The sequence below is a fragment of the Rhinatrema bivittatum genome, chromosome 10 (genome assembly GCF_901001135.1).
Source record: "Rhinatrema bivittatum chromosome 10, aRhiBiv1.1, whole genome shotgun sequence".
Lineage (NCBI taxonomy): Eukaryota > Metazoa > Chordata > Amphibia > Gymnophiona > Rhinatrematidae > Rhinatrema > Rhinatrema bivittatum.
Window position 1 is genome coordinate 92,202,919 of NC_042624.1, and position 24,426 is coordinate 92,227,344.

The following is a 24,426-nucleotide window of genomic DNA, read 5'->3' on the forward strand; positions in this document are numbered from 1 at the left end:
TCTGGCTTTAGCTATTGCCTCATCACATTGCTTCGCCACTTTCAGATCAGCAGACACTATCACCCCAAGATCCCTTTCCTGATCTGTGCACATTAGCCTTTCACCCCCCATCACATACAGCTCCCTTGGATTACCACATCCCAGATACATGACTCTGCACTTTTTTGCACTGAATTCCACCTGCCAAATCTTTAACCACTCTTCAAGCTTTCTTAAATTACTTTTCATTCTCTCTACTCCTTCAGGCATGTCTATTCTGTTGCAGGTCTTAGTATCACTCACAAATAGACTAACTTTACTTTCTATTCCTTCCGCAATGTTGTTCACAAATATATTGAACAGAACCAGTCCCAATACCGAACCTTATGGCATTCCACTTAACATGGCTCTCTCTTCTGAGTAAGTTCCATTTACCATTACCCGCTGTCTCCTGTCAGTCAACCAGTTTGTAATCCACTCCCAAGCTTCTCATTTTATTCACAAGCCTCCAATGCAGGACTGTATCAAAATCTTTGCAGAAATCGAAGTAAATCAGATTGAGTGCTTTTCCTTTATTCAATTCTCTAGTCACCCAGTCAAAAAGATCAATCAGATTTGTCTGGCAGGACTTTCTCCTAGTAAATTCATGCTGCCTTGGATCTAGCAACTTACTGGATTGTAGATAGTTCATTATTCTTTTTGACAGCAGAGTCTCCATAAATTTTCCCACCACTGAGCTGATGCTAACCGGCCTGTAGTTTCCAGCCTCCTCTCTGCTACCACTCTTATGAAGCGGGACCACAACCGCTCTTCTCCAATCTCGGGCATCACTCCTGTTTCCAGGGATATAATGAATAGCTCTTTCAGTGGACCCGCCAGGACATCTCTGAGCTCCTGTAGCATGCTGGGATATACCTCATCGGGCCCCATGGCCTTGTCCACTTTCAGTTTTCCTAGCTCTTCCCATACAGTCTCTTCTGTAAAAGGAGATGTATCTAACCCATTCCCATTTATAGTCTTTTCAACCAGCAGCAGTCCTTCTCCAGGGTCTTCTTTATTGAACACAGAACTGAAGTACTTGTTTAATATTTCTGTCATTTCTTCATCTGTCTGTACAGCTTGCTCCTTGTCACCTTTCAGTTTCACTATACCATTTCGGGCCTTCCTTCTTTCTCTGATATAGGTGAAAAATGTTTTGTCACCACTCTTAACCTCTTTGGTAATTCTTTATTCCGCTTGACCTTTTGCTTTCCTGATTTCTTTGTCTCCCTTAGTTTCACCAAGTATTCTTCCCTGTGTTCCTCTTTTTGAGTTCCTTTATACTTCCTGAATGCTGTTCTTTTTGCCTTTATTTTTTCAGCCACCTCCTCCGTAAACCAAATGAGTTTCTTTGTCCTTGTATATCTGTTTACTTTCCTAACATATAGATTTGTTGCCTTTGTAATACCTCCTTTTAATTTGGCCCACTGTTGTTCCACCTTGCCCATTTTCTCTGTCTTCCCTTCCTTCAGATATATCCCCATTTTGTCAAAGTCTGTATTTTTGAAATTCAGAACGTGGGTCTTCGTGTGACTTCTCTGCATCTTAATTGTGATATCAAACCATACTGTCTGATGATCACTGGTGCTTAGGTGGGCACCTGTCTGGACATTAGAGACATTATCTCCATTAGTGAGCACTAGGTCTAGTATCACACCCTCCCTCATTACCATTTGTTTGAGCAGAGCCCCTTGAAAGGCATCCAGTATCTCTCTACTTCTTGCAGATTCCACAGAAGGGATACTCCAATCCACATCCGGCAGATTAAAATCTTCAATAATCAACACTTCTCCCTTCTTTCCAACCTTTTCTGGATGTCTTTCACCAGATCTCAGTCTAGGTCTTCAGTTTGGGTTGGAGGTTTGTAGACTATGCCAGTGTAAATGGAAGACCCATCGACTTGTTTTAGGATAGACTTTAATACTTCTTCCCTATCTCATTTCCTTTATATTTTGGTTGCATTGATATTGTTTTTGACATAAAGTACTACTTCTCCCCCTTTTCTATCCTCTCTGTACGGCCTGAGATGGCCGTATTCCAGTCATGAGACTCCGTGAACCATGTCTCCGTAATGCAACAATGTCCAAGTCTACCTCCACCATTAGGGTGTGAAGATCTGGGATTTTGTTGCCCAGGCTATGAACATTTGTGATCATAATTTTCCAGCTTTGCTCCCTTGGTTTGCTTATCTTCATAGTCATCTTTTTTGCTCCTTTGCTGGTGTGGAATGCAGAGCTGATTGATTTTGTTATTATCTACTCTCACTTCCTGTATTGCTTGGGGGTGGCATTCCAATTTCATTGACTACCATCTGCCACCCCCCATCCTGTAGTTTAAATGTCTGATGATGTATGACCAGAATTTCTCACTTAGGATCTTCTTTCCTGCCACTGTCAAATGTAGGCCATCTTTATTGTGTAGTCTTTTACTGCTCCATAGAGGACCCAGCCTCTATTGTATCCAAATCCACTTTCTTTACACCATGTTTTGAGTCATGTATAGAAATTTTCTATCTGGCTTATCCTTTCCTTTCCCATGAACAGGTAATATTTCAGAAAAGGCAATATTCTTTACTATGGATATAATCTTCTTCCCCAGATACAAGTCTTTCTATACTGCCTGGATACTGTTTATATTGAGATTGTTAGTCTCCAGATGGATGATAATATTGATATTAGAGTCTTTACTTTCTTCTATAATTCCATTGATTACCTGGTTTGCATTTCTACCAGCTGAAGATCCTGGAAAGCATTTAATTTTTGTGACATCTTTGAAAAAGATCCCAAAATAGTTTCTCTAATGACTGAGTCTCCTATCAGAAGGAGCTTTCTTTTATGAGGTTTGATAATGTTAAAGGGTGTTCAGTTGCAATGGGTGGTTTTTTCCTTTACAGATGTCCACTTATTGTCTATTGGAAGAGCAGCTTTGGTTTCCATTGCAGAAAAGGCATGATGTAAGGGTATCAGTGTAGACAGAGGATGTCTCTTCACCCCAGGCCTTAATCTACCAGATCCCACCTCTGTGGGAGTGGGGGCAGATATCCTGAATGTTTCTCAGTTGAGGAGACTGGGTGTGTCTGGGTTACAAGTCTTGTTCTACCAGAGCACACTGTAATCCATTTATTCTTGGATATTAGACTCTCGTGATAAAAAAACTGTATGTTGGACTGTCAGGCTTTGAATGCACGTCCCTGCATGGGAGAGTAATAACTAATGCCTTCATTTATACTGGATTTACATTTGCGGGCGCTATTCTGTGCACACTGTTTTAAATGCACGTAAAACTCTTTGCTGCATGAGCAGCATTGTTTACGTACCCAAACTGTGAGTTAGCGCTGGTAAACCAGCTGAATGCACTTCATTTTCATTGGCCTGTCGGTTTGCTAATTCCTTGATAACAACCTGTATTCTTAACATTATAATCATCTTGGCTACATATTTATGAAAATACTTTTCATGAGGACCATCTCAAAATACTGAACAAATAGGAAAAATAGTATTACAGTGTTAATTAAAAAAAAAGAAAAGAAAAATATCTTTTTAATGGTGTTACTTAACCATTGCAGACTCAACTAACATCAGGAAGTAAAACTTGTGGAAATGACTAACATGAGGCCAAAGGGAAGGTTATGGAAGGGAAAGGATATAATCACTGCCCAGTCCGTGAAGAGGCATTTCAATGGGGCTGGATCCAAAAAGTCCATCAGCTTGACAAGGGCCTCAGTGGAGTACAACATTAAAGTGTAACACTAATATATCTGCAACAGGAGAAAATAACTTGAAAAGGAAAAGTTAATTTCTCCATGACTCGGAGCTTGGCACACACCAAGAAACCATTTTCTCCCTCTCTGGTGGCATCTGTCATGAAACCACACATTCCCGCAGCATCTCTCTGAAAGGCTTTGCAGAGGTGCACCCTTAGGGGCAGATTTTAAAACCTGCGTGCGGGCGCAGATTTGTTCGCGCAACCTGACGCGAACGTAAGAACATAAGAACATGCCATACTGGGTCAGACCAAGGGTCCATCAAGCCCAGCATCCTGTTTCCAACAGTGGCCAATCCAGGCCATAAGAACCTGGCAAGTACCCAAAAACTAAGTCTATTCCATGTAACCATTGCTAATGGCAGAACAAATCTACACCCGATTTTATAACATGTGCGCGCAGCCGCGTGCATGTTATAAAATCCAGGGTCAGCAAGCGCAAGGGGGTGCACAATTGTGCAACTTGCATGCACCGAGCCGCGCAGCCTGCCTCCGTTCCCCCCCCCCATACCTTTGTGAAAGAAGTTACACGTGCTGGTTGACGGTGTCTGGAGGCTCATGCCCCGCCCCCGGACCACCCCAGGCCGCCCACTCCCCGCCCCTTTTTGCAAGCACCGGGACATACGCGCATGGGGGGGGGTTAAGGGTTACACACGTAACCATTTTAAAATCCGCCCCTTAATATTTGCAGGCAAAATAATATTCAGTTTACAAATTCATCTCACCTTTGGAAACGGAGGCCATGATGGCAAATGAGCTCAGCGGAGCTCTTCTGGTTGGCCCCGTTCCTCTACTTTACTGCTACACCACATTTCTGACTTTTATCTGTACTTCCTCCCACCCCCACTGAGCAGCCTTAGTGTCTTTCCTATGCTTTCTTGAATTCTGGGACCATTCTTACCTCCATCCCTTCTTTTCATGCATCTACCACCCTTTCTCCGAGGGTATTCAGTACCACACAACTCTTGGACAACCTTCACCATAACTAATGACCCGAAGCAGCTCGGTCGAAAGGTTTCTGGGACGCTATAAAATGGATGCAGCTGAAAACATTTTACCCTGATACAAGAGAATGTGACATCCAAGAGCAATAAAATCTATTGCTTAGTCTTAGTCCATTGTCAATCCTTTCAACGTGAAGAGGCAACAACAGTTTTTTTTTTTGTTTTTTTTTTTAATTACCTTTCAGTAGAAAATATACCTATGTAACATGTAATAATTATCCCTGGCCCTAATTTGGAATTATTTGCTCATGATGAATGAGATAATCAAATTCTCAGTAAGTGATGAGAAAGACTATTAATAAAGAAAGAGAAAAATTTACTGAGCCAGGAGTCTTCAAACACCACCAGCATGCACTAAAATAAAGTGGAATAAGCTTGAAACGATAAAACTCCTCAATGTGAAAACACTCAAGACCAGCTCGGCTGACCTGTCAGTTGGCTGCAGCCCCTAACAGGGCCAAGAGAAGCTGGGCCTCCGAAAACAGATTTGCAGCTGTGAAAACATGTCACATTGAAGTTTTCGTCCTGGTTTACAACGGCATTGTTTGCTTTGTCTGTATTTTTCTGCTCAAAATGTTCACAAAAGGTATCGGTCTGCATATCTTCCCAGCTTCTTCTGTGAAACAAAACATCGTTCTTCCTCTGTGTGCTAAACTCCCCCCATAAACCGAACGGCAAATAATAACAGGGACTTTCGGGATTACAACACAGTGAAAGAAATATATACATTATCTGATATTTAGATTTTTGTTTTACAAAACACATCGACTATACTACATACAAATGCAAGCTGCAGGTAAAATAAACAAGGAGGCCGAAGTGACAAAGTGCGCTGAGATAGCACACTGCTTTACTTTGGGTTCAGTGCACATAATTGGGGTGAATTTTATATAATTAGGGGTGAATTTTTAAAGCACTGCTCGTATTAAAAGGTTCACATATGCGAGTATCTGGGCCGCGTGTGAGCAATGTGTATTTTAAAAGCCGCAAATTATGCCCATATATACACGTGCGCGAATTTAAAAAATAAATAAATAAAAAGGGCGAAGCTGGGGTATGTCAGGGGCATTCCAGGGTAGGGCCAAAATGGACGTGTTTAAATCCTAACTTTAAATCTGGTGGTCGCAGTGCACGATGGGCTGTTAGCCGCATAGGTTTACTTCTGCTCTTGATGAGCTGTAAGTCTTCATTGATATCTGCTTAGACCTAAATTGACCGGGTGAGGGGTCTGAGTCAACTGGGGGGAGTGCAGGCTGAAGAACCGGAGGGGTCTGGTTGACTTCCAGATGGACTGGGCAAACTGGTGGACTAACTGGTAACCAACAAAAATGTTGTGTGGTACGGTAACTCTTATAGTGGCTAGTTAGTAAAGAGACAGTAAGTAAAATAAAATCTATTAACAGGGTGAATATCACTCAACATCCAAATTTGAAATGGATTTAACTGAGAATAATTTTTTACAGTGTACAAAACAGTCACCTAGGTAGATGATGAGCGATACCCTCCACTGGATGGGGACCGGCATAGCTCACCACTCTCCATTCTTCCAGGGCTCCTCTCCTCAGAAGTGTCCCAAAACTCACACCGCAGGCCGGCCACTTTTGAAGACACCAGCGGCCCCCCCCCTTTGGCTGACATCACCAACTCTCCGCAGGATTGGGGGGGGGGAGGGGAAAGGCTGACAAAGCTCACCACTCTCCATTCTTCCGGGGCTCCTCTCCTCAGAAGCGTTCCCCTTTTATAGATTTTTTTTTTTTTTTTTTTTTTTTTAAAGGTAGCTGTCTTACTCTAAGTTTCTAATTGTTCTGGCATGTTATCCCAGGCATTGGGGCCCGCTAACTGATGTTGGTTTTTTTAATTGTACCTTTATGTATTTGATTACTCTGTAAACAGCTTTGGGTTGAACTTTGGTTTAACTAAGGCAATATGTAAGTTTAACATGGCATATATAACACAAATGGGAAAGCCAAAACGATATAAATAACAAAAAAACGAAACATCACGACACAAAATTAGATGGGTTTTTTTTTTTTTCCTGTGTACATCCTTATTTAACATTCCCTCAGATGAATCTGAAATGCATGCAACATTGTCTCGTGCCCGATCACAAGGTCTCCTACCTCAGCTGCAGAAACAAACGAGTCCGTGGAAGCAATGCTTAAAGTATCTCGCAGGCCAAAGTCATCAGTGCTGTCCTTCACAGTAATGTCAGTATCTTTATCTTTGGAGGGAAAAAAACCAAAAAAGAAAGCTGTTTATTTGTCCAGCTTACCAAGCCGATCAGCACCGAAGGCCCTAATTCATCAAGGCCTTTTCCCCCACAGACACGGAATGAGAGAAGAGCCCTGGTAAATCAGGTCGAATTCTTGAACATAAAAAAAATGTTTCTCTTTGTCCTAAGCAAATTAAAATAAAGCACAATATAGATAGTTTCATCCACTAAAACTCATCAATATGAACCCAGATAAGACACTCAAAAAAACTAGCCAAATGTATTCAGAATACAGAATCTAGGAGGCAAAGACCCGGACCACTTCCTTGTAGTGAAAGAAAGTATTTGAAACAAGCTAAAACTCCCCTAGGACTCTTCTCCATCCTGTTCTCCTGCTAGCTGCATTAAAAAAAAAAAAAGAAAAGAAAAGAAAAAGATTTCTGAACAAATGCAGAGTGCCAGAGAACAGCAACTTCATAAACCTACAACTACGAAAGGCATCGTAAGCCAAACCACTGATTGTAAAAACATTCTTTTTTTCCCAACTCTTGCTTAACGTTAAGCAACTACAACTGGAGCATAAAGGACTTTAGCATCTCTGGTTATTTTTCTTCCAGAAAGATACTCTTTGAATGGTCATTTTTCCAGAATTCTATTCGTTTGTTTTCTTCACTGCTGATGACTGTTCCTTGGACTCTGGAATGAACAAGCCAGAAGGCGACTTGCCCGTTAAAACCCCCTTTAGGTTTACCATATGGTTTCATGTTAGGAGGGAGAGGCTGAGCCAGTCCTGGTTTTCCACCCAGTGCATGCTGGGACTTGTAGTTCCTCTTTTCTAAGAAATCGGAACCACAAGGCCATGAGTAAAATAAGAGTAAAACCAGGACTGGCTCACCTTCTCCCTCCTGACATGGAGCCAAATACCTGTTTTGTCCAAATACTACTTTATTTCTGTATCAAACAGTTGCAAGCACCGCTGTCAAATACAGTGAGAACCAGACAGCGCTCTATGCTATTTATCGCTGTGTTTCCACCACATACCCATATGTTTTATTATTTTTTTGTTTTAAATGTGTGCCTTTACTGGATAAAATACTGCATTAGGATGCAAAAGCACTTTCAGGAGGAATTTATTCATGATTCAACCCTTGTTAAAGAATGCATCCTAATATCCTCTAAGTGGTGTTCTGGCATTTATCTACGGTTACTTTAACTTCAGACATTACAAAAGGGCTACTGAGCATCTGTTTTACTTCCAGTACTCAGTCCAGATTGTCCACCTAATGTCACTCAGTCACATCCATTGCTATAGCTCTACTTAAAAAAAAAAAATGGGAGGAAATGAAAATCATGCCCATGCATGGATTTTCCAGTGTTTTTAAATGCAACTCTACTGAAAATGGCCTCAGCCTTATCGGACTGAAATAAATTTTCAATAAGGTAAATTCCAGGACCATGGTTGGGCTTCACCTCAAATTTGACCCTGATCTATCCATTCAGAAGAAAGTTATCATGACTCCAGGCAGATGGACTGAATCATCACATAAGTGCTTCCCTGACATGTGTTGAAAAGTGCTAAGACAAATACCATTACACGGTGAAGTGGCCAGACGCCAGCTTAAATAAAAAGGTTTGCCGATCTCGGTCTCTCTCTCTCTCTACACACACATTGCACACTCCATATACTCTTGACTTTTCACAGTTGTTATGGTTATTGTTTTTTGCATATACTAACCGGGACAATAATCCCCCGTCTCTCACAAGATGCATTCACAATGCAGAGCCAAGTCTTTGCTCTCTTATGAAAGGCACTGCTACCCCAAACCCCGTACAATCAAATCGAGTTGTTTCACTGTTAAGTTACTGCCCAGTAACAATGACAGGGAAGCTAAGAATACCAGAACTCTTTATGAATTATGTTTTCCAAAATAGTAAATGGCTGTTATATAAAGCAGAAATCTAAAGATTCTTTCTTCTAATTATCTTTCTAACATTAGAAAATAAAAGCAAAGAAATAAAACCCAAATAAGTGGCATACAGCAGTGTGAGTACCTTTCAGATACTGTACTCTATCACAAATTTGGGGTTATGGCAACAATATGCATTTTACACAATGCTATGAAAAAGGTTAATTTTCCAATCTTCACAGGCGCATGCTGTAATATTTATGAGACACTTTTAAGTAACCTGCCATCATTTCTTAAATTTCTGTATAGAAATCTCACAGCAGAAAAAGTCCATATGGCCTACCTAGTCTGCCCACCCACACCAACTACTCAGCTCTGCAGACCACAGAGATCCCCTGTGCTTGTCTCATGCTATCTCCTACGATTGGCGGTCCGGGGGTTGCCTCCGCAAACCGCCACACTCACCTCCCCGGCCAAGACCGCAACTGCTTGTTCCCAATGCGGACAAACCCCCCTGGCTCTCCATGCGGCGGGATGCCGCGCTCCGATGCGTCCGGACAGCGCTAGCCCTTCCCGCGGCAGGACGCCGCTGGTCCCCACCCTGCCGCGCGCTCCTCCTCAGGCTCACGCGTGCCCGACCTCTCTCTGCTCAAAGGGCCCTGCGGCGGAAAAAGCCCCGTGGCTCCTGCTGATGACCTCACAGGCCAGGCCCTATAAAAGGGCTCTCCCTGTCCCAGCAACAGGTCCAGCTGCTCCTTTGTAGTGTCTGTTGCTTTCCTGAGCTCCAACCTTCGTCCAGCCTGTCCCCCGGGTCTTCTTTCCAGTCTGTTCCAACCTCGTTTCCCGCTTGTTCTTGCCCTTGGCCTGCCTTTCCTGTCTATCCATTCCTCTTCTCCTCCTTCAGGGAGATATCTAGTTTTGAACTTGGCCTGGACCCTGGATACACCTGACCCACTGCCTGGACCTCGGATATGCCTGACCGCTGCCTGCCTCTGACCGCTGCCTGAACCTCGCCTATGGCTGACTGCCGCCTGCCTATGATGACCCTAGCAAATTATGGATCTCCTGCCATCAGCAGAGACCCCACCCAGGGGTGGACTGACCTATCGGAAGAACAGCTTTCCCCCAGTGGGCCAATTGCTCCCATCACATATATATATTTTTATATTTTTTTTTTAAAAAGCTTCCCAGCTAATGAAAAGGAGAGGGGCTGCTGCAGCTGTGTGAAGAGAGGCCTGCGGGTCGAGGCAGAGCTTGAAGCGAGGCCTGCGGGGCCGCGCCACAGCCCTCCCTGCCACAGCCTGAAGAGATGCCTGCAAGGCTCTCCCCCCCCCAAATGTTGCTGAAGCAGTGTGGCCTCCTTCCACCTCCCTTTAGGGAATGAGGAGCAGCTCTGTGATTTAAAAACCCGGCAAAGAGAAGGCCCAAAAGAAAGCAGGAGGCCTGGAAGTTGTATGTGCGTATGCCTGGGTGTTTGAGAGACAGACTGAATGTGTAAGTGAGAGAGGACGTGCCTGGGTGTGTATGTATGAAACAGCCTGTATGCATGTGTGTGTGTGTACAAGAAAGTGTGCATGACAGCCTGCCTGTGTGCGTGTCCCAGCCTGTGTGTGTATTTATTTATTTATTTATTTAACATTTTTATATACCGAGGTTCTGGTAACAATGATACTAATCACTTCGGTTTACATATAACTTTGGGATGACATAACACGTGTGTCTTACAGAGAACAAGGAAACGAAAACTTGGAAATAGTTAAAATTAATATTACATAACACATTATGAGAAAACAACATTTTAAATTACTGAAATCTAACATGCTAGCGATTTAGGATAAGTCATGTAACAAGTGGTCAATCGTTGGCAAGAGGAAATTGCATTTGTTTCTGGGATTATTGAGTGTATGAGAGTGACAGAGCCTGCATGTGTGTGTGAGAACCTGCGTGAGTCAGAGAGCGAGAGAGACTGCATATGTATGAGAGAGTGAGAGAGCCTGTGTGTGTGACAGCATGTATGTGAGTGGGAGAGCCTGTGTGTGTGAGAGGGGGAAAGAGAGGTTAAAGATTGTGAGGCCTTCCTCCCCCAATTCATAGTCATCTGTGGGTAACTGGAAATGCAAAGATCCCAGCTTTGGAGAACAAGAGATTTTAATCCTATTTTAAATTTTGGGATGTTATTTCATGTGTCTGCTTTTTGAAATATTTGGTATTTGGAAAATATTAGAAAACATTTAAGTCATTTTAATTATTGGATGTTCATTGGCTGTTGCCTGCTTGACATATTTTATTCTTTTTATTAGTTTTGTTTTAATATTATGAATGTTTTATATCTTTTGACTTTATTGCTTAATGTTTTATGAGGAATGATGATGTTTCTGATTTTCCATTGTTGCACTGCATAATACAGTCAGGTTTGCTGTGTTTTCCAGAGCATGCTTGTGAGCGAGAGTGAGTGAGAAACTGAGCCTCAGTGAACAAGTGTGTAAACCAGTCAGCATGCATGTGAGAGAGAATATAAGGAAGTTTGTGTAAGAATGAACATGTATGTTAAAATGTGTGTAAAAAGTATATGACAAAGAGGAGAAAGTTTGTGCATACCTCCTATCCCTGACTAATCCATGACAATCTCTGGGTGATTTGAGTCTAAAGTTCCCAGCTTTGGAGAGCAGGGATTTTTTTTTTAGCCTTAGTTTTATTTGGTGTTATTTGATGTGTTTGCTGTTTTTAAATATTGATGGCTGGAAAATTAAAAAAAAAACAACAAATGTTACTATTATGATTAATGGTTTATATATCTAGATTTTATTGTTTGATGTTTAATGAGGAATGGTGATGTTTCCGTTTTTCCATTGTTGCACTGCAGATAGAGTCTGTCTTGTTATGGTTTCAAATTCACTTTTTTCTGCATGTTTCTAGATATAATTTATTGTCTCTTTATTTTGTATTTGGTGAGGGTCTGTGTGTTCTGAATGACTCAGGTGAGGTATTCTACTAGCATATAGTTTCTGTGTAGGGATCTATAACAGCTTAGCTTGTTCTGTTTTCCTAATATCAGTGGTATTGGTGTTTTAGGGCCTGGTGTAATATTTGCAGTGTTGCCTTTTCATAAGTATGGTTTTACTGTTTGAGTGCTGCTAGTTAGTGCTGTTTTAGTATGGGAGATTTACTGTAATTCAGTTTATTTAAAACTCCAAACACGATTATTTTTCTAACCAGTCCCTCAGCAAAGGTGCTATTAAAAATATTGAAAAGAAGCAATCCCAGTACAGAGTCCTACTTTCAGCAGCGCAGACTCCATTGACCGTCCTTCTCTGCTCAACTAATTCCTTACCTAATTTTCAACTCTTTGGTCCACTCCCATACTAACCAGCTTGCTTATCAGTCTTTTATTTGGAACAGTGTCAAGCCTTACTGAAGTTCAGATACACAATGTCTACTGCACCTCTCCCTGATCTACCATTAAAGAGCTCAAACAAGATTATTTGGGAGAATCTTCCCCTGAAAACAAATTGTCTGGTATCCTGTATTTCACAGTGCTGTATAATCTTTTTCTTTACTAGTTTTTTCCAGTTTTTCCCACTACTGATGATAAACTAACTGATCTGTAATTGTTTGCCCCCTCTCTGTTCCCATTTTTTTGTAGTGGAATCACATCTACTCTCTTCCAGGCCATCAGAACCTCCCCATGTTCAACAATAAGTTGAAAAAAGAACCCAAGACTGTAAGAAATGCCATGGTGGGTAAGACAAAGGCCCTATCAACCCAAGCATCCTCTCTCTTATAGTGGCCAGTCGGAATCGCACATACCCAGCAGATCCCAGAGCTGCAAGGAATACTGACAACACATTCTTGAACAATTTTAGTATCCCAGATTCCATAGCCTTATCCACCCTTATTAGCGTAAGTACGTCAAGTTATTATATTATTCTCTTTGCTCTTACCATTTCTGTTACCCTTTCAGAGAACCATATCAGTCTCTTTTTCTTAGCTATCCTGCCTTATATAAAGATTTTTTTGCCTTATCAAGGCTCCCTTTTACTGCCAGCCAAAATTCCTCCATACTTTTAGCTCTTGGAATCCTCATCATCATTACAACTCATCCAATTTGACTTCAAGGATAAATTGCATAAGGACTAGGGTCTTGTACTTCAGGAAGTCTGACTTCAAGACCGTAGTCCTTATGCAGTTCAGTTCAGGTCAACTTTTAATATTGAACTACACCATACAATGATACTAGACCCTAAATTTTCCCTTACAGTGGAGATCAGTATCCGATCCAGTGTAGCTTCCCCTAATGGGCTCTTCCACGAATTGCTTGAGGTATGTTCCCTGTAGGACATCCAAGACTTCTCCATGTCTAGCCTGACTTCACAGCAGGTAGGCTCCAATCCATATCTGGTAGACTGAAGTCCCTACAAGCAGAATCACCCCTCTGCATACCATCCAGATGATGCTTCTTACCATGACTGAATCCTCTTCCTTCCCCTTTGCTGTGGGGATTATATAATACTCCTATGTACATAGGTTTTACCAGAGCAAGCTGCTCTCCTTTTATTTCAGTGTCTACTATTGTGTTCTAGCTACTGTCCTCAACCCCTTTTCTCTGTTCTGTGTCTTCTGAAGAGATTATAGCCTGAGACATGCATCACCTAATCCTGGCTTCCATTACACCAAGACTCTATGATCACAACTGTATCCAAGTTTACCTCCACCATGATGTTCTTCAGGTCTATGATGTTGTTAACAAGATTTGGGTATTTGCATAGATGACTCCAAGACGATATGCCTTCTCCCTCTCTCTTTTTTCTTTGTACTTTTACTTCCTTTTTTTCCCCATTAACTACCTTGGTGGCTAAGCCACTTCTACTTTTGCTTTCTTTCTCTGATGTATTGTCTTAATAAGAAGAATGTTAATCGTTGGTATTTTAAAATGATTTCATAAATAATCAAGAACATATTTTTAAAACTACAAAATCAACAAACGACAAAATAATATTTTAAGCTTCTCCCTGTAGAAGATTGCTGTCCATTAAAAAAATATATTCCTAAGGCAATATTGCCATCTACAGCCTACTTATCCTAGTTATGGAGCCCTCATCTTCTCAAGGTTTCTATTAGAGGGAGAGATCATGGGAGACAATATGTCTTAAAACAAATTCCCTTTCTGTGTTATTAGACATTTTAGCAGCTTTTGGACCATGCACATTATTTACTCTAAACAGGCTACTCCAAGATTGTTACTGCTCACTAGCATAATCACTGTTCACCCATAACAGCTATTTCACAATTAGATGTGTATTCTGAAGTAATCATTTTCAAGTAAGACCAATTGTACATATTAAAAATAAAGGTGGATAGAAGCTGTTCTTGAATGAAACACAGGAAAGTCATTAAACAATTTTAGAAATGATTTTTATGAATAAAAATCAGACAGATGCAAATAAAATAAAAAATATAGTGAAAAGCACATTCTCACTAAAGTTACTGTTCAACATCTAATAGCAATACACGTAGAGATGCAGGAAAAAACCCCCTAATATTAAATGTCACAGAATTTCACTAGCAACTTGTTTATACTGATAAAGGCTGTGCAAACAAAAGGCATCCATATGGCAGGTGGATACACAGGCCTCAGGACATTAAACTTTAATCAAGAGTAAAGCAGCACTAGTTTGTGGTGGGTGCCTCAAGCTCGTTGCAAAATCTCCTGAGCAAAGCAGGATTAGCAAAATCCACATTTTATTGAACTTGGTGGTATTAATTTAGACGGCTCTCCAACAGAATTTCAAAAGCAGCCCTAAAGATAATTTGCGCAGAAATTCAGACACAGGTAAAAATGTATTTGCTTCTGGGTTTGGGATTAGTGAATCTCGGCAGAGTTGTGCAAGTGGTGCTCATGAAGGTTGCAAGCTCATTCCCTGTACCGTGATGCAGTACACAGCCCCCTCCCCCCCCCCCATCAGAAGCAGTAAACAGCTACACACACTGCCCAGGGAGAGGGAACAGGGGAATAGAAATAAGGTGGAGAAGGAGAAAAGAAGGGCTCTGAGAAAGAGTCCCTGAGCAAAGCTCTGGGAGAGGTAGGGACTGAACGCCACCCAAACCAGCCATGCCCTGAGGCCTAGAAAAGGCCGAAGCCTACAAGCAGAGGAGGAAAGATTTTGGAGGTGTGGGGGAATTCCAGAGGAGTAGGAAGACCCAGGAAGGAAGGGACATCCAAGTAACTGTTGGACGCTGGGATAAAGCAATCCCTGATCCCTGGAGAGACAAAGGAAAACCAGAGGATACTTGAAAGGGCACTTTGAGGAGGATGGAGGCCCTCCTCCCTTCACAAATATATTATCGCCATCAGTTATTTCTCTGTTTCCTTTATTATCTCTCATGGGGTAAATTTTCAGAGGGGAACCTCACTAACACTCTCCATGCCTACCTTTTAGTTTTCACAAATCCAGCTGATATTGAAGCAAAGTATCCTTGTTATGCAGCAAAATGTAAATTACTCACATGTTAGAAACATTAATTATAAGTGCTCTTGCAATCAAGTTAGAACCCCAGGAATGCCCCTGTTTATTGTGGATAAAGGTACACAGGTTGGGATACTACAAATGTACTTTAAGCCAGTTGAAAATCTATCTAGGAAGGTGCATTCAGCCATTGTAACTGCGTAAACCCCAGTTCCAAGTAAGCCTTTGAAAATTGTCCCCTCTATGGTACGTGGCCTCACAAATAATTTGGAGAAGGACTGGAGGGAGTTCCAACTGCTGAGATCACCAAGATGATAAAAATGCCTCCTCATACTTCCAAAAAATTAAGAGGAATTTTTCCCCCTAACAGCAGCCAAGTCGTGCAAGGCAGCAGAGAAAGGCTGACAGTAGGTAAAATAACTTCTTACAAAATCACAGGTATGTGGAAAATGAAAAAAAAAAAAAAATACTGTATATATGTCTTCTAGCCAAAAGGACAAACCAGAGTAATAGCAAAACCCCAGCAGCCAGTCAAACACTTAACCATCCATCTTTAAAAGGCATTAAAAACCAAATCCAAATTCCACTGGAGAATAAATCTGCCAAATTAATAAAAACACCCACATTAATATTTATGTGTATTTAGGACACAAATCTGAATGTTAAATTCTGGTTCATTTTTAAGAAACATCCCAAGGTCTAACCATGAGTTCATACCTGCAAACTACCCTGTTCCAAATATTGAATTGTTTCTGTTCATAATTGCAGGCCATTGGGTGTTGAAATACGATGTTCTACAACCAGGGAAGATGGAATCTAAATTTACAGAAAACAGCTTTCAACACTTTCATCTCTTACTATTAAGATCCGTGAAGCTGATGAGAACAAGACTTCATCCACCCCACTCTTTCCCACTTTTCTTCGAACAAGTGGAAACGAGGAACCTAAGTGTGTGTAGGAGAGGGGGGCCTGTCTGAGTGAATGAGGTCGGGGGTCAGAGTGGGGCCTGGATGGGGGGGGGGGGGAGGGATGAGGGAGCCGGGCACAAGGCAGAAGGTTCACCTAGGGCGCCTAATACCCTTGCACCGGCCCTGCCTGCTCCTTGGGTAAATGCGTAAATGAGTTCCCACATACAATCCAACACCAACTCCTTCTCCCCATGTCTTTTACCTGACCTCTCAAACCTTTTTCTACAACTGCTCTCCACTGCTAGAATAAGATAAAAGCTTTCTCCAATACTCTGTGCTGTCAAAAAAGAATCTTTTAGTAGCTCCTCCCATTTAAAAAAATACTGTTATGATAAATAGAAGGAAACAGATCCATAAAAAACCAAACGCTTTCTCCAATGCAGCATGTTCAGGGTGTAATTTTCAGCCGGTGTAAAGACCGCGTTTACATTTTATCTGCAGACTTTATGCTAATTTTCAAAGTGAAGGTCCATGCCTATTTTAGTTTTGAAAGTTAACCGAGCTTAACTATTTATTTATTTATTTATTTATTTATTTATTTATTTATAGGTTCTTCTATACCGCGGTACGTATAGCAATACTATGTGCCAACAATTATACCTTTTTGGTGCACGCGGTTTTGCCAAGAGAATTTACATGCATACTTTTTATAAAAATCATAAAGTGTGTTCCTAAGTCACCATCTGCCAAGAATAACCCTCCCTTGTGCATAAAAAAACACGCAGGTAGTGTGTGCGCACATAATTTTATATGCACATCGGTTGCACAATTTTATAAAGGGCCATTCCTAAGAGGAAAGCACTACTTTACCCACAGAGGTCCCTCTGAAAATTAGAAACATAAGAAATACCATACTGGGTCAGACCAAAGGTCCATCAAGTCCAGTCTCCTGTCTTCAACAGCAGCCAATCCAGGTCACAAGTATCTGGCAGGATCCCTAAGATTAGATCCGATCTACTGCATAAGCAGTAGCTAACTCCCTAAGGGTAGCTATCACAGTTGTAATGGAAAATAAAGAATAGGTTTATTGTCCATCCTGGAGAAAGTGCCAGTCCCAGTGGACAATAGGTTTTAGATATAAGTGATTTTCTAGCCATTCTACCTTGAATGCCATGATCTTGCTACTACTGCTACTGGGAGCATCCATGTTTTACCAGCAGCGGCTCTTCTAGCAATATCAGCTTCTCCTTCCACCTACGCAGGAGATGAGTGGATACTGCCGACTGCTTTACAGTTTAGGTTGCTACAAAATGGAAACTCCCAGCGACTACAGGAGCTTCATATGCAAGGTGAGATTTTTGTTCAAACGCTAAAACACATTGTCCTGCTAGCTAGGCCAGGCATTTTCACCTGGGGCTGGACAATAAATCCACCTTTATTTCCTTATGATAGGCATCATTGTAAATGACCTTTTTTTTTTTCAGCTAGACAAATTCCTCCTTTACTTTTCAAACTGTTTATGGACAAAATTTGCTGGTGAGCATCAGCTGAAAGGAATCTAGTATATCGTTCAACCCTAGCCAAAAGAGAAGCATTTGTCAAACCAACTCACCATCTGTCTGACATTGTTTTTTCCAGTTGCGCAACTTCAAAAATGCTTTCAAACACAGTAAATCATCATGAGGTATTTGTGGGGGGACATAACAATCCAAGAACCATAGCTACATTTTCCAAATTAAAACCTACTACAGCACTTTGGGATTCTGTCTTGGGAAATCCTCTGAACCTTTACTGCTTCCAGGTGTCGTTAATGTACAGTCAAAGCTCAGCCCTGCTATGTTGAACCCCTCTTCCGGTAGTAAAGCCTGGAAGGCAGAGGGGGTCACACAGGATCCCAGAGCTCTCTCTTTGTCCCACAGTCCTGGGAGTTTGGGTTCTTTCCAACAGTGGGGGAGGAATACTCCCCCCAAGGCCCAATGTGGTTGTGCGTTTATTTTCTTGTTTTTAATTATGCATGTTTGATTGTGCATTGCCTAGAGCTCTGGCAAGAAACGACTCTCAAATGCATAATAAAGAAAAAGATAAAAGATAAAGGGGTGGGGGTGACTCTCTTTCTCTCCTGGGGAACTCTCTCTTCAGGTGGGGGGAGGGATATATGGATGCTCAGGATGAGTGTCCAAACAAAACTTTACCGCAGCAATCCTTCAATAGCAAGCTGTGGTACTTCTATATACCACAGTTCTTGACACAACAGCTTATTATCACAGTTCTCCAACTTTCTGTGCCCTCATCCTCCAGGGCAAGGGTAGCCAGTTCCGGTCCTCACGAGCCACAACAGGCCTGGTTTTCAGGATATCCACGAGATAGATTTACATGCACTGCCTCCACTGTATGCAAATCTATCTCATGCACATTCGTTATGGATATTCTGAAAGCCTGGCCTGTCTGTGGTGCTCGAGGAATGGAGTTGGCCACTCTTGCTTCAGATGGAAAAGCAAGACTTCCCAGATGGACAACAGGTATCCTAGTGATAAGCAGAAATCCCCTTCCAAAATATTGGCAGACAAAACGGAAAACAAATTGCTACACAGGACAGCCCTTAAACCAAAATACACAATGACAGAGATGTTACAGGGCCTTGGTTACAACAAAATCAAATAGTACTTACAATCGAAAAAAAAACAAAACACGGGGGTGGCTTAAAAATATCATTAAACTATACACACAGCATCAGGAAAATAGAGTGAGAAAGAGAATATACAGTATATCAGAAAAATGGAGACCAATCCGACTCTTGGTTAAGACCATGGGGGCATAAAATCCATCGCTGTTCGCTGTTGCTACCTCTTGGTCAGCAAGGCACCTGGGGCTGGATTTTTAATGTCAGCCTGTCTATAAGCACCTGATGTACACGTATGGAAAGATACACTTTCAAGGGAAAAAAGACATCTGTGATGTAAAAGCTCTCCAGAAAAGAAACAAAAGACAGTCATTTTTGGCTGGTCATGTGATTTGTTTTGGGCTTATCTGCCTATGGTCCAGGACTGGACCCATAAGAACATAAAGACATGCCATACCGGGTCAGACCAAGCGTCAATCAAGCCCAACATCCTGTGTCCAACAGTGGCCAATCCAGGACACAAGAACCTGGCAAGTACCCGAACATTAAGGGGTCGATTTTAAAAGGAGCGCGTGGCCATCCATGTGCGCACCGTTCCCGGCGTGCGCATGTTATAAAATCCAAAGGGCATGTGTGGGTGGCATGCATGGGGGGGGGCAGTGCGCACAAGAAGGGGGCGAATTTTCGGTAAATACGCGTGGCAATGCAATCGGGCCTCCCCCAGTTCCCCCCCAATTAAGGAGCGGACTAGGATTGAACTTTCATACCCCCCTGCCTAACCTTCCTTCCCTTTCCCCTCTCCACCCCGACCCCTAACCCCTACTTACCCACCCCACATTTTTTTATTTCACTACTTACTGCTTCCCTGGAGCAGAAGTAGATTCCACGCGCCGGCAGCCGGCACTTCCCTGGGACAGCAGCTAACGGCCAGCCCGGCCTCCGTCCCGCCCTGCCCAGACCCCGCCCCTTTTCCAGGGCCCAGCACTTGTGCGCGTACCGGGGTTTACGCGCATGGCCGGGCCCATTTTAAAGTGCGCATGGCGTGCACAAGGCCCCGGCCACGTGCGTACACCCCAGGTTTTACGCGCATGGGCCTTTGAAAATCTGGGAAATGAATAGATCCCAAGCTACTAATCCTTATTAATTAATAGCGGTTTATGGACTTCTGCTCTAGGAACTTATCCAAACCTTTTTTAAACCCAGCTGCACTAACTGCCATAACCACATCCTCTGGCAATGAATTCCAGAGCTTACTTATGCGTTCAGTGAAAAAGAATTTTCTCTGATTTGTTTTAAATGAGCAACTTGCTAACTTCATGGATTGCCCCCCTAGTCCTTGTATTACTTTAAGAGTAAATAACTGATTCACATTTACCCATTCAAGTCCTTTCATGATTTTGTAGACCTCTATCATCCCCCCCCAGCCGTCTCTTCTCCAAGCTGAACAGCCCTAACCTCTTTAGCCTTTCCTCAGAGGGGAGCCGTTCCATCCCCTTTTATCATTTTGGTCGCCCTTCTCTGTACCTTGTCCAGTGCAATTATATATTTTTTGAAGTGCGGTGACAAGAACTGCACATAGTACTCAAGGTGCGGTCTTCACCAGCGAGCAATACAGAGACATTATGACATCCATCATTTTTTCGCCATTCCCTTCCAAATAATTCCCAACATTCTGTTTGCTTTTTTGACCACCAGAGCACACTGAGCCCACGATTTCAATGTATTATCCACTATGACACCTAGATCCATTTCCTGGGTGATATCTCCTAATGTGGAACTTAACATCATGTAACCTCAGCAAGGGTTATTTTTCGTTAAATGCATGACCTTGCACTTGTCCACATTCAATTTCATCTGCCATTTGGACACCCCCATATTCCAGTCTCACAAGGTCCTCCTGCAATTTATCAAGGTCCTCCTGCAAGTTATCACAATCCGCTTGAGATTTAATTACTCTCTATAATTTTGTATCATCTGCAAATTTAAGCATCTCACTTGTCATGCCCCTTTCCAGATCATTTATAAATATATTAAAAAGCACCGGTCCAAGTACAGATCCCTGAGGCACTCCACTGTTCACCTTTTTCCACTGTGAAAACAGACCATTTAATCCTACTCTCTGTTTCCTGTCTTTTAACCAGTTTGCAATCCACGAAAGGACATCGCCTCTTATCCCAAGACTTTTTAGTTTTCTTAGAAGCCTCTCATGAGGGACTTTGTTGAATGCCGTCTGAAAATCCAAATACACCACATCTACTGGGTCATCTTTGTCCATATGTTTATTAACCCCTTCATAAAAATGTAGATTTGTGAGGCAAGACTTCCCTTAGGTAAATCTATGTTGGTTGTGTCCAATTAAACCATGACATCTAAATGTTTTGTTATTCTTTATAACAGTTTACATAATTTTTTACCAGCACTGAAGTCAGGCTCACTGGTCTATAGTTTCCCAGATCTCCCCTGGAGCCCTTTTTAAATATCAGGGTTACATTGGCCACCCTCCAGTTTTCAGGTACAATGGACGATTTTATTGATAGGTTACACATTTTTAGTAATAGATCTGAAATTTCTTTCTTTACTTCTTTCAGAACCCTGGGGTGTATAGCATCCGGACCAGGCGATTTACAACTTTTCAATTTGTCAATCTGGCCTTCTACATCTTCCAGGTTCAACATAATTTGTTCAGTTCATCTGAATCATCACCCTTGAAAACAGTCTCCGGAATGGGTATCTCCCCAACATCTTCTTCAGTAAACACCAAAGCAAAGAATTTGTTTAGACTTTCCGCAATGGCCTTATCTTCCCTAAGTGCCCCTTTAATCCCTTGATCATCTGCCGGTCCAACCGACTCCCGCTCAGGCTTTCTATTTTGAATGTATTTTAGAACGTTTTAATTATGAGCTTTTGCCTCTACGGCCAACTTCTTTTCAAATTCTCTCTTAGCCTGTCTTATCAATGTCTTTCATTTGACATGCCAGTGTTTATGCTTTATCCTATTTTCCTCTGATGGATCCTTCTTCCAATTTTTGAATGAAGATTTTTTGGCTAAAATAGCCTCTTTCACCTCACTTTTTTTTTTTTTTGTATATGAAATTTTTTATTGATCACATTAATCAGGCAACATGTCAAAAGAATACAATGAGATCAATACCATTTGCCAACAAAGAAACCCCCCAATCCCCCTTCCCCGTCCCTCCCCACCTCTTCTCCATAATCACTCCAATACAGAAGAATCCAACCATATCTCATAAGCAAGTCATCAAAGAAAAAGAGAAAGAGCATGAACTAGAACAGTCCCGGAAAACAAGTCCATCCATGGGTATAAATGACAAACAGTCACAGGTAAGTATTGGGTCTAGAGAATCAAAGCCAACCGGATACCGAGACAGTGACACTCTATATAGATTGTGTCTGAATCCATCGATGGAAAGGTTCCCAGATGCGTTGAAATTTAGCGAGTTTGTCCCTGCGCATCGCAGTAAGATGTTCCATGCGTTGACAGGTATGTAGTCTATGAATCACCACTGAAAGAGAAGGTAAAACAGGCTGTTTCCAGGCCTTGGCAATTTCACATCTGGCGGCAATGAACACCTGAGAGATAAAGACTTGCCGAAATTTGTCCACATTCTCGCAAGGTAAGTGTAGCAGAACGTGGAGGGGTTCCATAGGAATGTCCATGTCCAGCACATCCCGCAGCCAGTCACCGACTGCATTCCAGAAGACAGTTACAATGGGGCAGGACCACCAGATATGAAGATAGGAGCCCATCTGACCACACCCTCTCCAGCACTCCGCAGAGCGTTGTGGGAACATAGCATGGAGCCGGGCTGGAGTCAAATGCCACCTATACAAAAGTTTATAACAATGTTCTTGTATGGTTGCAGAGATAGAACTTTTGGCTATGTTATGGAAAACAACATCCCAATCATCCTCTGAAATACTAACTCCCAACTCAGTCTCCCAAGCTTTGATATGGGGGACAGCAAGGGGGGACTGTGTATTTAATAACCCATACAATTTAGAAATTACACCTCTTAGTTTATCCGCATTATCACAAAAGGTCTCAAACAAGGACTTTGTGTTCCGCACCAGCCGTGCGTCCCGGATCATTTGTAGGAAATGCCGGACTTGAGCTACCCCCAGAAAGTCACCCAGTCCCCCTTGAAATCTGCGTAGGAACTCCTTTGCAGGTAGAATATCCCCCTCTGACCAGAGATGACTGATAGTTACCACACCCTGCCGTTGCCACGTATGAAAAACTGGGGACCGAAGGCCCATCTGGAATTCAGTGTTATGAAACAAATGAGACATCTGAAAATATGTATGAGAACCAACCAACTGGTTGCGCCACTGAGACCACACAGTAAGAGTGGTCCGCAAGGCCTCCGGAAGGTAGTCAAGAGGCCGGTATGTGCGTTTGGGCTGCCAAAATAAAGCTTGAATAGGCATGACAGCTAACATGGCTTGTTCTACCCGAACCCATTGTTTAATATCACGTTGTTGATATGTGGCAATAATAGCTCTCAGTTGAGCTGCCCCATAATACCATGCCAAATTAGGGACTCCCCGCCCCCCACTTTTACGATGGAGATAAAGGACAGCACGTGACACCCGAGGCGGTCTCCTCTTCCATATATAGCCAAAGAGTTTCCTTTGCCAGTTTGCAAGAACTATTTTAGGCACCAATATAGGGAGAGTAGAAAACAAATATAATAACCTAGGAAGCACATTCATTTTCAGGATTGCAATACGTCCCATCCAAGAGAAAGCCTCCCTACCCCAACGGTGTAAGTCCCCTTCAATTTTCTGCCAGAGTTTGGTATAATTGTGGCGAAATAAATCAGATGTACGTGCTCCAATATGAACCCCCAAGTATTTAAGAAAATGTGGTGCCCAACGGAAAGGAAACACCGCCTTTATACGCTCGACTTCCAAGGGGTGCAGAGTAAGGTTCAATAGTTCCGATTTATCCTGGTTAACCCGGAAACCCGCCACTCTCTGAAAAGCTTCCAGTTCTCCCTTCACAGCTGTGAGAGAATCAAAGGGTTGCGTCAGTGTAAAGAGGACGTCATCCGCAAAAAGCGACATCTTGCAATGAACCCCTGGAAACTCAACCCCCACCACCTGAGGGGAAGCACGGACCTTCGCGGCCAGGGGCTCCAAAAATAGGGCAAAAAGCATAGGAGACAGGGGACAACCCTGCCTAGTACCCCTCTGTATAGGGAAACACGGGCCATAGCCACCATTCACCTTTACCCTAGCCTGTGGGGAATCATACAGGGCCTGCACCCAACACTGAAAATAAGAACCAAAGCCCATTTTCTGTAGAACTTTAAATAAGAAGGACCAGTGTACCAGGTCAAAGGCCTTTTCAGCATCAATGGCCAGTAGGACTGCTGGAATTTGTTTAACCTGTACCCAGTCAATCAAATCAAGGACTTTACGAATATTATCACTGGCCATTCGATCTGGTATAAAGCCAACCTGGTCATTGGAAATTAAATCGGGTAAGAAGATCTTCAAACGTTCCG

The 24,426-nt window shown here is 42.4% G+C and overlaps 1 protein-coding gene across 6 annotated transcripts in view; it reads right to left on the reverse strand.

Moving 5' to 3' along the window:
- MIGA1 (mitoguardin 1) overlaps positions 1-24,426 on the reverse strand; it is a 91,950-nt gene that overhangs the window by 23,236 nt on the left and 44,288 nt on the right. For all 6 annotated transcript variants that reach the window (XM_029618889.1, XM_029618894.1, XM_029618888.1 and 3 more), the window contains exon 8: positions 6,905-7,005. In XM_029618889.1, coding sequence (XP_029474749.1) covers positions 6,905-7,005 — 101 coding nt within the window. The remainder of the gene's footprint in view (positions 1-6,904; positions 7,006-24,426) is intronic.